The sequence below is a fragment of the Musca autumnalis genome, unplaced genomic scaffold (genome assembly GCF_047663935.1).
Source record: "Musca autumnalis isolate F117 unplaced genomic scaffold, ASM4766393v1 scaffold_2, whole genome shotgun sequence".
NCBI classification, from domain to species: Eukaryota; Metazoa; Arthropoda; class Insecta; order Diptera; family Muscidae; genus Musca; species Musca autumnalis.
The window spans coordinates 174,450,095-174,466,439 of NW_027411755.1; the positions used below are offsets into that span (position 1 = coordinate 174,450,095).

The 16,345-nt window shown below is 36.9% G+C and overlaps 1 protein-coding gene across 1 annotated transcript in view; it reads left to right on the forward strand.

Annotated features, from left to right (window-relative positions):
- bdl (borderless) overlaps positions 1-16,345 on the forward strand; it is a 191,947-nt gene that overhangs the window by 104,259 nt on the left and 71,343 nt on the right. The window contains exon 2 of the mRNA XM_073969929.1: positions 16,112-16,334. Coding sequence (XP_073826030.1) covers positions 16,112-16,334 — 223 coding nt within the window. The remainder of the gene's footprint in view (positions 1-16,111; positions 16,335-16,345) is intronic.

Consider the following 16,345-nt stretch of genomic DNA (forward strand, 5'->3'; position numbering starts at 1 on the left):
GAGTTTAAACTAACTACATTTCACCAATCGTGGACGTTGACACAGCTGCGGTATTAATCCCCTATAGAAGTGCGCGGACGCAGGGCAGAGCACTTCCAGGTAACCTATCCATCTTCACTGATGGATCGAAGATGGAAGAAAGCGCGGGAGCTTGTGTGTATTGTGAAGAACTGAACATCAGGCTCTCGTATCAACTTAAAGACAATTGCAGTGTTTTTCAGGCAGAAGTTTTTGCAGTTCTGAAATCCTAGTGACTACTAGGGGGAAACTTTGAAGGTAGGATAATCATGGAAAGCCAGGCTGCTCTAAAGGCGTTAGGATCCTTTACTATTATATCTTTGGTCCATTATTACATGTCTCATTTTACTATCGGATGGATTTTAAAACGCAAAATAAACCAATTTGGAAGCATTAAAAATATAACTTTCGCATTTATTGCCAAGAATGTCCTCCTTGATATTTAATCATCACTTTTAACTTTTATGAGGATACGAAAGAGATTGGGACAATCGAGCATCTCCTGTGTGTATGTCCTAGACTGGCAGCCACACACAGGCATCTCCCTCCTCCTCCATAGACCCCGCATCCTTGTTAAATTATTGCAGGAGCCTTAAGTAACTAGACACAGGAAGTTCTATTACCCTAACCCTCTGTGTAGCTGCTCCTTGTCTACACCTTTCCTGTCGCTCACGCTTTCTCTCTAATATAAACAACCTGCTAACCAAACTCACTTTGCCGTTACCGACAAAAATCGGCAAAATTAAGAAAGAAAATTGTTAATAACTGTTGACAGCACTGTTGCTATCGGTAAGTTTTAGCGACTACTTTATTGTGGTTGCTTACTTATCGGAAAATACTTTATTTACCGAATAATAAAAAAAAACACTTCGATTTAAACAATTTAATTAATTGAGCTATCGTGGTCTAAAGAGTTTGCAAACAAGAAATGTGTTATACCCTAGACAGACGGCACTGTTAATTTGCATTAACTGCCTTAATTCAAATTATCTCGTGAATTATCCACATTCTTAATGCACAAATTCAAAGGAAATTTAAACTGAATTTAGCAATTTCAATATGGCAATGCTGTTGAAAATCAATTGTCTTTTGTCAAATTTCCATGTTTAAGAAAATAAAAAGGGAAAGCAAATCAGCAATTTTCGCGTTTCTTCAAAATAAGTAGTGGTCTTTCGCGAGTAGAATAGCAGCTAATCGTTTTTTAAGCCTTCTAACAAATCTCTTTTTCAAATTTTTATTTTCACAAAAAATTTCATTACCCACCATACCAATTCTATCGAAAATCATATCTTCCTCAAATGTTTTTTAAAGTTTTGCAATATTTTTATAATATTAAAAAGACTCAAAAATATCGCGAATAAATTAAATTTATTTTTGCTTCATCGTGGTGCAAAGATCAAAGGTAGATAGTGTATTTGTTTCGCATATTTTGGCGAACTTTTGTAAAGCTTTATGAAATGGTCTGCTGGATACAAACAAACAACACAAACAGCTGTTTCATAAATGCAGATAATATCGTCTGTCAGGGTGAAAAATTAATTCAAATTAGGACATTTTTAATGCAAATTAACTCTGCCGTCTGTCTAGGGTATTACGATCGTTTTATTCAGCTCACCAGTAGTGCGATTCTCTAACTCATTTTTTGAGTTAACGACAAATGTCGGTAAAATTAAAACGCAAAATTGTGAATGAAAAGCTCAAATAAAAGTTGACAATACTGTTGCTATCGATAGAACTTTACGACTACTTTCTCTTGGTCGCTAACTTACCGAAAAATATTGTTAATTACTGAATGTATAAGCATTTTAATTTTACCGATTTTTGTCGGTAACTCAAAAAATGTGTTAGAGAATCGCACTACAGGGGCCTAATTATGTGAGTCGATTCGATCGAGAAATTACTCGTGAATTTGTTTTCGACACGATAAAGAAACGGCATTATAAGTCTCGATCGAAAACGTTTAAGCATTGTTATCGATTTTTTTCGATAGTAACCGGTAATCGAACTGTGAAAACCGGTAATCGAACTGTGAAAGCCTAAATTTTCTTTAAGGAACATAATTATAGGTAGATGCCGAAAAAGTATTTATTTTAAAACAAAAACGAAAAAAGCATTATTATGAATGAAGAAAATGTAAATTTTTGTGAAATTTTTTGAAAAATACTTTGAATAATAATTTCGGAATAAAGTTGTGGTAAGAAAATAAGAACATTATTAATGTTTGGAAATCCTTTTTTAAATTGTTGTGACATATTGATAATGCATCTACCTTAATAAACGTACGGTTGTTTTGGCAGAATTATTAGAAACATTCTTGGTTGGCGCAATTTTTATAAGAAATGAACATAAAATAATAAAATGGATCCATCTGTGTTATTCTTGTTATCTTCTTCTGACGAAGAAGATGACAACATTAATTTAATTCGTAAACAAATTCGTTCACACAGTGAACCTTTATCTTTACCGGAAGCTGCGTATGTGTTTTAAAGTATAAATCATAAATTGATCAATTTAAAATGTATATTATATTTCTTCGCAGATTTCTACAGAGATTCAGGCTGACAAAAGAGGCTTTCCGTTATGTACTTTCTTGTTTGGAATTTTCGTGCCAAAGTTCAAAATCTGTCCCCCCAATTTTGCAGTTGGCAGCAACGTTGTCCCTTTTGGGAAGTGGCGGTTTCCAATATACTATAGGGAATGATTTAATTTTAGGTCTGTGTCAGAGTGTTACATCAAAAATTGTTAAACATGTTGTAAATGAAATGGAGCGAAAACTATGCCCACAACATATACGATTTTCTCCAGAGCAATCTACTATATGTAAGGAATCATTTTGTACCAAATATGGAATTCCTGGAAGTTCGTATATAATATTTAATATATCATGCAATAATTAACAAAATTATATTAGTAATTGGAACCCATTTTGGCCTACAAAAACCAACGGAAAATGAGCATATGTTCTTTAACAGAAAAGGCTATCACAGCCTTAACTCTATGATAGTAAGTTTTGTTTATAGAAAATGTTATTTTCATCAAATTTTATTTACATCTTCTTACTTTGTTCAGAAATCTTCACATTTATTAACTAATTTATCTGTATTTTGCATAAACGAAAGCAAGATTCAATTTGCACATTACTTTTCTTGCATTTTCTTTCCTTTTGCTTGTTTACGATTGGTAATGTAGCAACGAGAAATGTCTCGCAGAAAATTGATCGATAACTCGATAATTTTACTCGATACCGAATGTTATCATACCAACTTTGGGTACTCGGTTCGAAAAAACTCGATATCGACTCACATAATTAGGCCCCAGGCTTATCATATGAGAGTGGCCAAACAAACGTCAAGTTTTATAACTTCCATTTATACGAACATTATTGCATATCTGCACATGTGAAGTATTATTGAAGCCAAATTTTGTCGATAAAAGTAAATGAATTAGAACATTGTACTGTAGATGAGATTTAACACCGACTTCGATCTGACAAAAATGGCAGTATATTCAAATCAATAGTTAAAGCATACGTGTCATACTTTTGATGTTGTTCCTTCTAGGTTCTTCGTGGGAAACATGGACGTACATAAGGTGCTATATAACTGTCAACTAAGAAATGTGGCTTTTGTTATAATCGACGACCCCACTAACATATTTAATAAATATCACATTACCTCCAATAATAATATCCACAGTGCACCTAAAATTTGATTCCTCCCCTTAAGTCTGTGCAACGAATTTAAACCATTGCCATTATGATTTATGTCTTAGTAAATATACTTATCCTTCCTACTCTGGGTAAACTAACGTTTAAGTGTTTTCCCAAAAAAAATAAAAATCATAATTTCAACTATCTCATAAAACTGCAACATATGACAGACACCCTGATGGTGCAAATTTCGTGTTTACCTTGTGTCATTCATTCAGCACCACAGGTATGTGTTGTGCAGTAGCATCACATGTGCGTTCATAATCGCCTCCCTTACACAGCCACCCAATGTGGCATCAATAAAAAACACATTTATCAACATAATAAAACAAATTACACGAACATAACTTGATTTATCCGGTAATTTTTTTATGTTGCCATTTGCGGAGGTGTTGACGGTTGAGTACTTTAGGGTGGACGTAGTAAATCAAGTGCATGTGTGTGTCTGTGTGTGTGCAAATTATAATTTAATTTTATTTACAAAATATTCTATAACGTCATAGTTGCACAGACACTAATCGCAATGCTTCGAAAATATGCGGATACCAAAAAAGGCTAGCCATGACAGGGGTTGTCCCACATAATTCATTCTTTAATTTAAGATTTGACCGTGAATTTTTTTGGGATAGAATAAAACAAAAGATAAACAAAAATAAAACAATTTATTTTATATATATTACACCCACCCATTATCATGACTGGCTTACTGGCTGCCTGGCTGGTTGATAATAGGGTTGATTGGTTTAGTTCACAGCTCATACTACTATGTCAGTGGTATTTTGAAAAATTTATGTTATTTTTTAATTAGATAGATTGCTGAGTGTGTGTGTGTTTTTTTTTTGCAAATGAAATACCGCGGTTTTATGAACAAGATACTGAGTGTTATGAGGTCATAAGAATTTAATGTATTTAGGTTAATTTATTTAATTCTTATTTCTGAGGTTGTAAGGTAAGAAGGCAATTATAAAATGACTTATAATTGTTGAAATGTTATAATACAAATCCTGTTTTCATAGAGGGAAAATAACGAAATTAGTTAATGCTTGAAGAATTCATTTGGTGAATAGACAAAACTTCGTTCTGAGACACTAGGATAGTTTAGAATAGGTTATAGGATGCTCAGCTGACATTGATTGTTGACAGACACTTCAGTAAAAAAGCATAAAGTTCGGTCGAGCCGAACCTTTTATACCCTCCACCATAGGATGGGGGTATATTAAGTTTGTCACTACGTTTGTAACTACTCGAAATAATCATTGTAGACCCCACAAAGTATATATATTCTTGATCAGCGTGCAAATCTACATCGATGTAGCCATGTCCGTCCGTCTGTCCGTCTGTGGAAATCACTCCAGCGTCCGAACGGACTGACGTAGGTTGATGAAATTTTGTGAAAATATGTTATAACAAGTAAGCAAAGGCTATAGTCGGACAGGGCCGACCATGCGATACCCTACACCACTAACCTGCGAGTTAGCTTTCAGGAAATCAAAGTTTCTTTTGGACAAATAAGCTAATTGTAAGAAATAAATTTTTGGAGTCTGCAACCTTATCACATTAAGTTTAAATAACAATATAATAATTGTTCCACAAACATCACAGAAGGGACAGGGCGTGCACCACTATTCATATTACAGCAATAGTATGGGGCCTACTGTTTATCGCCGAGTCCGAAAGGCATGTCTTAAAACAGCACCTGTAGTTGAGTACATGATTGAAATACTCAGGAAATGTCGCCAACTTTACTGAGGGGTATTTTGCCATCGTTGGAAATTTCATGTTTGCTGGCCGGGAATCGAACGCCCGACCTTCAGCGTGCAAGGCGGGTGTGCAAACAATTGTACTATGGTGGCACCAATAAGTAATTTTAGAACGGAAATTTAGTGTGGACCTAGTTTTTTGCATATTTTGACATATTTGCTAAACCATATGCATGACTTTGTGCCCTAAATATCCCATCGAATTGGCTGAAAGTTTGTATTAAGTATTTGTTCATCACAATTTTCGACCTGAAATTTATCGGTATAGGTCCAGGTCTTCATATAGCTCCCATAGAACCGTACCCCCGATACCCGGTATTTTAAAGGTTGTGGCCTCAATATCAAACTGAAGTGGCTGACATTTTGTATTCAGTCTTCGTTGGAGGTAAAAAAAACTTTCCACCTGAAATTTGTCGTTATATGTCCACGTCTTCATATAGCTCCCATAACCAGAACCTATCGATTTTCTGTACTTTGAAGGTTATGGTCTCAATCAATATCCCTCCGAATTGGCTAAAATTTGGTATTAAGTCTTCATTGGGGGGATTAAACTTTCCATCTGAAATTTGTCGGTATAGGTCTAGGCGTTCATATAGCTCCCATACAACGAAAGCTCCCCATTTTTGACATTTTGAAGATTGTGGCTCTGGTTACAGATTTCTCTATTTTATTGACTTGTCTGAAGTGAATTTCAAACAGAAAAATGTACACATAAACATTTTAGAAGATATTATTGAAATATATGTAGCATACGAAAATATGTGAAATACAGAAATTTTCCATATGCAAAAATAATATTTGCATATGCTTAATTTATATATTTCGCATATTTTTGCATATGTGATATATTTCGATTGGAATTTAATTAGAAGCCAAAAATATGCAAATTTTACAAAAATAGGTGTTGCATAAAATTCCGCTGTCTACATATCATTGAGCTGATATTAATCGGGGTGCTGTCCCTTGTCCCTACTGGAATGTTTGTGGAACAATTACATATATACAGTACATTTTAAGAAATATTCTTAAATTTGAAAATTGGCGTTGTTTAGCAATTTCTGCTACATCTTTAAATTTCGAACAATTGGACAGGTAATATGATAGGGTTCCACGCAATTTGTAAGAACTGGGAATTTGTCTACCATGATAGAGAAAATTTGTAGCATGGGAGGAAGATGTGGTTCTCTTCACAAAACTCATTATATCTTAGGTAGTAGGTCCGTTACCAAGCACACATATTATTGCAATTTTCATCAGAGGAAAGATCGGTAGTTAATTTTTCATATATAGGCGACTTTGCCGGTATATGGCCTCCAGGGATTCAAATATGGACCAAAAATAAAATGTTTTTATTTAGCATACAAAAGTAATGGTCCATTGCACCCGCTAAATAATATCAGATCATCATCAAAAATTGTAGGCATCTTCTTCGACCTAAACCCTCGTGCAAAATTTCGTGACTATTGATCTATAATTGCGACCTCTAGTATGCTTTTGATTACATTACAAGCAAAACACTGGATATTTTAGGCTGTAACTCTGTTATCTGACCACATAAATCAACATAATTGGCATTAATTGAAAGGACAAGAGTTGTCCTTCCAAATATTATTTATGTGGGCGGAATGTGTGGTCCAGGAATAAAGATATTACCGGTATATTAAAAATTTTCACAATTTTCAAACAAAAGTTGTGGTCCATTTAACCCTCTAAACATCGTCCGATCACCATTTCAAATTGCAAGCTTCTTCTTTGTCATATAATCTTACATTATTTAAAATTTCGAGGCGATCGGACTATAATTGCGACATACAGAGCCGCTACAAAATCGGATAAAAATTTTGTTTTTGGTCCATTTCACCCGCTTAATATTTCTCGATCATCACCAATAAGAATAGGGATCTATTCTGATCTGGACCCGACCTCCATACAAAATTTCGTGACGATCGGTCCATAATTGCGGCCTGGAGCGTGTTTACAATTTATAATGGACAGACGGACGGACGGACGGACGGACAGACACACATCTCAAAATCGCTTTATCTCGTCGAGACATGAAGATTGGTATACCACATTGGGGGTCTCCGACGAATATTTCGCGGTGTTACATGAATTTTTACCAAAACAAACTTATAATACCCTTTTCCACATTGTGGTATAGGGTATAATTACGTATGACTTTTGGTATTGAAAGCGGGCTATGTAGGTCCACGCTTTCGTATAGCCCCCATACAAAATGACGCGTGACCCGTCGTCGTTTTAAGGAATTTTTAAGATATTTGGCCCATTTTACCACCGAATTGGTTGTAATTTGGTACTTTGTGTCTCCAGAGGCCAAAAAATATTCCTACCAAAGTTGGGTTATATAGGTCCACGTTTTGGTATAGCCCCCATATAAGGCACCATATAAAGTACGCGTCATTTTAATATATTTTGAATGTATTAGACCCATTTGACCACAGAATTGGTTGTAATTTGGTATTTTGTGTCTTCAGAGGCCAGAAAACATTCATACCAAAGTTGGGTTATATAGGTCCACGTTTTCGTATAGTCCCCACATAAGCCCCTTATAAAGTACCACGGTGCTCTTGAAACAATTTTAAATGGAAGGTGCTTACACCCCGAAAGTTTTTGCGGATTCTGAAACTACAATGTTTATAGATGAGAAAAATCAAAAAACAAAAAAAATCGCCGGAGCGCTTTTTAAATAAATCGCGATTTAAATTGACATTTTTAGGTGTTGTTTAGGTTTTCACGATTTTGCTTAGAAACCGCAAGTCCTATCAAAATGCGACTAAAGAAAATATTGTAGCTATGAAAATTCTCTACAAGATTGACCTTTATGATATTCTCGTCGGTTTTACCGTTTTTGAGATATAGAAGTTCAAATTGGGACAATTCAAATTCAATTCAATTCTGTATCGCCCCCTTATAAAACGATGTGATGACTGCAAATTCCCAACTTAAACTCATATATCTAAAAAAAATGGTACAACTTAGGATAAGTTACTAAAGCCAGTCTTGTAGAGAATTTTCACAGCTTTAAGATTTTCTCAGGTCCCATATCGATAAGACTTACCGTATTCAAGCAAAATCACGAAACCGTAACAAAAAATCTAAAAATTTAAACTCAGCTTCATTATCTCAAAAATGGTACAGGCTGGAAACAAATAATAGACGTCAATCCTCTAGAGAATTTTCACAGCTACAACATTTTCTTTAGCTCCATTTCGATTGGACTTACGGTTTCCAAGCAAAATCGTGAAAACCTATAAAACACCTAAAAATGTGAATTTTGACCGCGATTTATTTAAAAATCCCTACAGCGATTATTTCTCGTTTTTGGATTTTTCTCATCTATGAACATTGCTGTTTCAGAATTCACAAAAACTTCCCCTGTGTAAGCGGTTTTCATCAAAAGTTAGTTAAGGCGCAACCTTCATGACATTGTTTTATAAGGGAGCGATACAGAATTGAATTGAATTGAATTGTCCCAATTTGAACTTCTATATCTCAAAAATGGTAAAAACTACGAAAATACCATTAACGTCGATCTTGTAGAGAATTTTCATAGCTACAACATTTTCTTTAGTCCCATTTTGATTCGACTTGCGGTTTCTAAGCAAAATCGTGAAGACCTAAACAACCCCTAAAAATTTCAATTTATATCGCGATTTATTTAAAAGCGCTCCGGCGATTTTTTTTTTGTTTTTTGATTTTTCTCATCTATGAACATTGTAGTTTCAGAATCCGCAAAAACTTCCAAGGTGTAAGCACCTTCCATTTAAAATTGTTTCAAGAGCACCGTGGTACGCGTCATTTTAATATATTTTGAATGTATTAGATCCATTTGACCAAAGAATCGGTTGTAACTTTGTATTTTGTGTTTCCAGAGGCTAAGAAACATTTCTACCATAAAATGTTTATATAGGTCCACGTGTTGATATAGCCCCCATAATACAATATCTCCCGATTTTCGATATTTTAAACGTTTTAGCCTCATTATCACACCGAGATGGCTGAAATTTGGTATTCAGTCTTCTTTAGGCGTATAAAACTTTCCCCCAGAAATTTGTAGGTATAGGTCCACGCCATCATATAGCCCCCATAGAACGGTACCTTCCGAATTGCGGTATTTTGAAGGTTGTGGCCACATTAATCCACCGAAATGGCTGAAATTTGTTGTGGAGTGTATAAAAAGTTCGGCCCGACCGAACTTAACGCTTTCCTTACTTGTTACCTTCTACCACGATTCGGCCCAAAATTAGGTTTTCGTAATATTTTGTCTAAACTTAGTTTAAGTTCGAAGATGGGTTACATCGTTTCACACCTTCCGCACCTCCCCACAAAAGTTAGAAAATGTTTGGAAAATTTGTGTGCACGATAACTCTTGAAGGGAGTAACCGATTTGGTCCATACTTAGCATATCGTGAAATTCTACCTGACTTAGATGATGTTCCAATATGGACTCAATCGATCCACTCCTTAGGGTACCTCCCACAAAAAATTTTGGAAAAGATCTGTTTAGGACCAACTCTCGAATCGCTTTTAATTTTTGTTGTAACAACTTATACTCGCTGCTCCCATACGACGTTATAATTTTGATCAGGGGTAAGTCCATACTTCCTGAGAAAATAGCCTAAAAGGTGCAAAAAATCAATAAACCACCGTGTGTAGTGTTGGATCGCAAGATAACCCTCGAATGGATCTGCCGATTTGGTCCAAAACTTGGCCTTCGTAATATTTTGTCCAAACATAGTTTATTTTCGAAGATAAGCCATATTGGTCCACTCCTACAAGAACCTCCCCCACAAAAGTTCAAAAATGTTCTGAAAAACGCACGATAACTCTTGAAGGAATTTACCGATTTGGTCCATACTTTACACATCTTAAATATCTACCAGATATAGATAAGGCTCGAATATGGACTATATTTGTGCACTCCTTCGGGTACCTCCCATACAAAATTTCGCATAAGTTCACTTTAAGACCTGCTCTCGAATCACTTTGATTTTTGTTGAAGCAACTTGCATTCGCTGCCCTAGTTACTACGGTAAAAGCTTTTTCAGGGCAAGTCCATACCTCTTGAGAATACAGCCCGAAAGGTGTAAAAACCCCATATGTAGTGGCTGGAGAGCACGATAGCTATCGAACAGATCAACCGATTTGGTCCAAAATTTGGCCTTCGTCATATTTTGTCCAAACTTAGTTTCAGTTCGAAGATGGGCAATGCCGGTCCTCAAATTCCGGTACTTCCCCCCATATTTAAAAAATGTCACTAATATGGTATGCACGATATCCCTTGAACGGGGCGACCAATTTGCACCAATTTTGTTCAAATTTAGTTTAACTTCTAAAATGGCCCATATCGGTCCTCTCCTTAGGGTACCTCCCCCACAAGAGTTCAACATTTGTGTCTAAGTGCAGTTTAGGGTATGTTCGAATATCCTTTGGAAATATATACCAATGCTGCTGGTTGTGGTCCGTGGACAAGTCCATGCTTCTTGGCATACTGATCCAAAAGTAATACGATGGCTCACTGAAATGACTAGTATGCGCGATACCTATCGAAAAGATATAATAATTATTCCACAAACATCCCAGAAGGGACAAGGGAGACTTCTCTCATATCAATGAGTGCACCCCGATTCATGCTAGCTCAATGATATGGGACCTACTGTTTAGCGCCGATAGGCGTGTCTAAGACACCACTTTTAGAGAAATTGTACATTGTTGAAATACTCAGGAAATGTCGGGGTATTTTGCCACCGCTGAAAAATGTTTGATGTTGTCTGGCCGGGGGATCAAACCCACGACCTTTAGCGTGCAAGGGGGGTGTGCATACCATTCCACTTCCATAATGGACTATTTCGGTCCAATCCTTCCAGTACCTCCACTGCAACTTTTTTGAATTTTAATCCTAATCTACATTTTTGTCGGCAAGTTCAAATGTCCAAAAAGGGCCACAAAATTCTCAAAAGACCCTAAATACATTCAAAGTGTCCGTAGGTGAAAGTTTCTATTCACATAGACTGAAGGTATATATCTCACGGCAAAGCCGACTAATACTTTCTTACTTGTTAATCTAGAAGTGTGTTGACCTCTGAGAACCCTAAGTGGTAAATTACACCCAATTTAGTCTGAAAAAAATCTGAAGTCGGGCGGTATTGTTATATGTGGGCAACCCCAAAACGTACTCCTACGACTAAAGTTTTTGGTATATAATATTTTCTGAATACTTTTAACCCTAAATTCCAAATCACAGTAAATTCAGACAGATAACATACATAAATAACTGAAATTTGTTATATAGAGGCTATACCAAAACATGGACCGATGTCCACTATTGTAGATACATTTTTGACCACTACGAACCCTAAACGCCAAATTATAGCTAATTCGGTGTAAACATTTAGCTAAAATCGTCAAAAATAACTGAAATTTGGTGTTTTCTTCTATGGGGCTATTCCATAGACATATGGACCTATGTCTACAATTTTTAGTAGAGAAGTTTTTTACCACTTCGAACCTCGAATGGCAATTCGGTGTAAAAATATATATATCTAAACACGTCAAAATACCTGAAGTCGGATGCATAGGTACCACATCCTCACATAACCTGCAATACTCAATGTTGTTGTCCTCCAATGAACAGTAATAATTACAGCGATTCTGATCTCTAATTTAGGTAGTGAGAGAAGGGACACAGTGCTACGCCCTGAGTTTGGTCGGTCAGATTGACTTCTATATCTTACAACCAAATAAGTCATGCCAAATACTAACCGTTGTTGTAGACCCCAATTATGTTTAGACGAAATCCGTTGTAGACAATTTCGAGTCGATTTAGAAATGCCCGTCTGTCTGTCTGGCTGGCTGGAGCGCACGATAACTCCGAACCGATTTGGTCCAAAACTTGGCCTTCGTAATATTTTGTTCAAACTAAGTTTAAGTTCGAAGATAAGCCATATCGGTCAACTCCTTCAGGTACCTCCCCCACAAAATTGAAAAAAATGAAAGTAACCGAATTGGTCCATACTTTGCACATCGTGAAATTCCAATATGGACCCTATAGGTCCAATATTTCGGGTACCTCCACACAACATTTTAGAAAAGTTCAGTTTAAGACCTACCTTCGAATAGCTTTGATTTTTGTTGCAGCCACTTGTATTCGCTTCCCTCATTACGACGATACAAGTTTTTTCCAGGGCAAGAGAAAACAACCCCTATGGCACCACGTGTAGTGGCTGGAGCGCATGGTAACTATCGAACGGGTAAGCCGATGCGGTCCAAATTTTGGGCTTCGTAATATTTTGACCAAACTTAGTATCTCCCCCACAAAAGTTCACCATTTATTATTAAGTGCAGTTTACGGTCTATTCGAATATCGTTTGGCATTGTTTCCGATGCTGATCCTTGTGGTCCTATTTACTGCCATATTACGTTTTTCGTGGGCAAGTCCCAGCATGTCAGCAAGTTCGTAAGTCCAAAACGGGCCACAAAATCTAACAACATCCTTAATACATAATTATTGGGGAACATTATTTTGATTGTACAACCGATAGTTGATCTGATCTTCGGCAAAGTCGAGTGATACTTTTTTACTTGTTTTAAGTAGAGCTCACCGAGTTTGTTGAGGAAAAAGCAAAGCGGTGGCTTGACACAGTCTCCATCAACTGTCTCATTTCCCTCAACATTGCAGTTCCCTGGTTTGCCCAATAAAATTTAACGACTATGTTACAAGTTTTTAGATAGATAGACTATCCACGTATACCATGACTGTCTTATTTGCAAATCTGTCATTCCCTCTAAAGAGCAGTACATATTGTCAGTTTTGAATGTCGATATTTTGAAGTTATCGATAACTGTCCAACCGTCCAGCAACCACAAAACATTTTGTGGTTGCATGATGAATGACAAAAATGAACGGCCACACTAGCAAGCACCAACAAAGCTGTCATTCAAAACTGGCAATGTGTACTCAGCTTAATAGTTCTAAGGCTTTCAACACTGCAAAAATTTCTGCCTGAAAAACATTGCGGTTGTCGTTAAGTTTCTACGAGCCTGTGATGATCAGTTCTTCAAAATACACGCCAGCTCTCGTACCTTTTTCCTTCGTCGACCAATTATTGAAGATGTATAGGCTATCAGGGAGTGGTCTGCTCTGCGCCCATACACTCCTTTCAGGAACTAATACCTCTGCTGTGTCAAAGTATAGGATTGGTGAAATGTAGTCAATTTCACCCCCAATGTAGTCAATTTTACAGCCCAATTTGGTTACATATCTGCTGTAGAACGCTTGCATGTCCAATCTGTGAACAACGCCGCATATTGAGCTCTTTGAGTATCATGGAACATCCGTATGTTTGATACTGAACTAGAATATCCAGGGGTTGGATATTCAGTGTAGCATTCAATGCTGCCTGAGCAGATAGGCCACACCACTGTCATATACAGCAGGTGTATTACATGCCGTTTGAGACCCCAGCTTTTTTAACTATGGAGTTCTTACAGGAATATAGTGCAATTACGGCTCTCTTCGTGCACTCCTCAGTGCGCCTCTTCGATCTTAGCCGATGGTCAAGGACCACTCCCAGGTATTTCGCTTCCGCAGAGAGATTTAATTACACACCACCCAGTATTGGCGGCACAAACTCAGTAATATTTATTTGCTTCTATTTTTGCTGGATTTAAACCAAGGCCATTATGATGAGGCCAGCGAGAGTACACCTAGCAGCAATGCAGAAATCATAGGAAAAACGTTTCCACTGATTTTGTTAACTACGTCATCTGCATATAAAAATTTAAAATATATAAATTTTTTTAAGTATACTATTCGTCACCAGGAGCAATAATAAAAAAAATAAAACTCCTCCCTGTGGGATGCCTCTGGTGACTGACGTCCTTACGGAGCTCAATCCAATATTAGAATTGTCTAGTCTGCTTTCTAGTTTTCTATCAATCCAATTGGTTAGGAGAGAGGGCACACTCCGTATCTCTAGAGTCATATGGATGGTTTCACATTATTGAACGCTCCTCCTATGTCCAGAAAGGCGGCCAAGGTTTAATTCGAGACGTCCATATTATTTTCTATATAGCCCACAACCTCGTGTAACGACGTTCTGCTGGCCTCCCTTTGACATACGCATGTTGCGAGTTGCTTATGAGGCCTTTCTAGTGTTTTGACAGAGAGACTAGTCGGTCCGGCTTTCCTGTCTTGAGGATGTATGACACTTAAGCCTCTTTCTATAGTGCCGGTACGTGCGTCAGTAGCAGGCAAGCCCTAAACATTTCCTTGAGTATGGGAATCAAGACAGATGGTGCATTTTGAAGCATCGCCGGAATGATACCATCTGGTCCAGGAGATTTATAGACTTGAAAAGTACTGATCGTCCATGAGATCCTTGGATTACTTATTAATCCCTCAATAGCAGTTAATCTGAGTCAAAAATCTATTTAAGTCCTATTAGCATTCACACTAGGTAGTTGAGAATTGACATCCTTGCACTCCGAAAAGTGGATTTCTGCCAGTAGGTCTACAGCTTCTAGAGCAGAGTTCGTCCACATGCCATCATTTCGTCTGATGCTACCAATAGGTTTGGGATCCTTTGCAATCACTCTGCGAAATCTTTCGACTGCATTAACTCCTTTTATTGTTGCCTCACTGAAGTTTATCCAGGAATTTATTTTAGCCTTGCTAACCTCAATCTCATACATATTGAAACTATCCTTCTATAGGTCCCAATTAAAATTAACTAGACTTGGTGTATGCCCTTCTTCGAAGTTTCCGGAGTTTCGCCAGGTTTTTATTCTACCAAACTGGCTGAATTCTAATACCTGATAAGTTAATGGGCAAGACTTCTCATAGCAATCCCGAAGAATACTTGTGAGATCTTGAAGTTCCCTGTGTGAAGTGCTGTAATTTCACATAATACGAAGCTAGAGAGTTGAATTCATCCCAGTTGGCCCTTCTAGGATATCCAAGAGGCGGTTGCCTTTTCTTCAATATGATTTAGACCTTTCATAGCTACAATACAAATAATTGTTTTCTCTCAATTGGAAGTATAGAAGGTATGGCGGTATTCTCAAATCAGAAGAACAAGTCTTTGATGGTAAAACAAATCAAATAATAAGATTTATTGGGAATCTATTTTTTATTTTCTGCTTACGGCACAAATGTTCTGCATCGGCCTATGACATCTAGTTTCTTTTTTCCGTACCTTAAAAAACTGCAAATAAAGATCTTATTATAAATCCATCCTCTGATCGATCGGTAGTCCAAACCACTGGATGAATGGTTTTCCGTGTTTGAGAACATAATAAATCGAGTTTTTGGTAATGGATCTTGAATCTATTACTGTTCACCCCCATACTTGTTGCAGCCCTGAATTGTTTGAGCCAGGTGAACTATAGTGAGCCAGGTAAACTATAGTGAATCACGTGAACTATAGTGGGCCAGGTGAACTATACTGAGCCAATTGAACTATAGTTATCCAGGTGAAAGAACTGTTCCTTAGTGTATATTTATCATCCCCAATAAAATGTGAAAACCAGCATTATTCTTTAAGCATAAACAGTTAATCAAAAATATTAACCAACCTATGTTTTGTTGTATATTTGATTTCAGGATAAACGGATCTTTACATGGTTTGAAGGTGAAACATCATCAAATGACCTCTATAGCGGACGATTACATCTAATCACCAATAATGAGGAATATGGCAAAGCAAGTGCAAACTTAACATCCATACGTGAATCGGATCAGGGTTGGTATCACTGCCAAATTGTTTTTCCCAATCGTACACCGAGTATACGCAACAATGGAACCTGGTATAATCTTATAGTGCAAGGTATGGAAAAT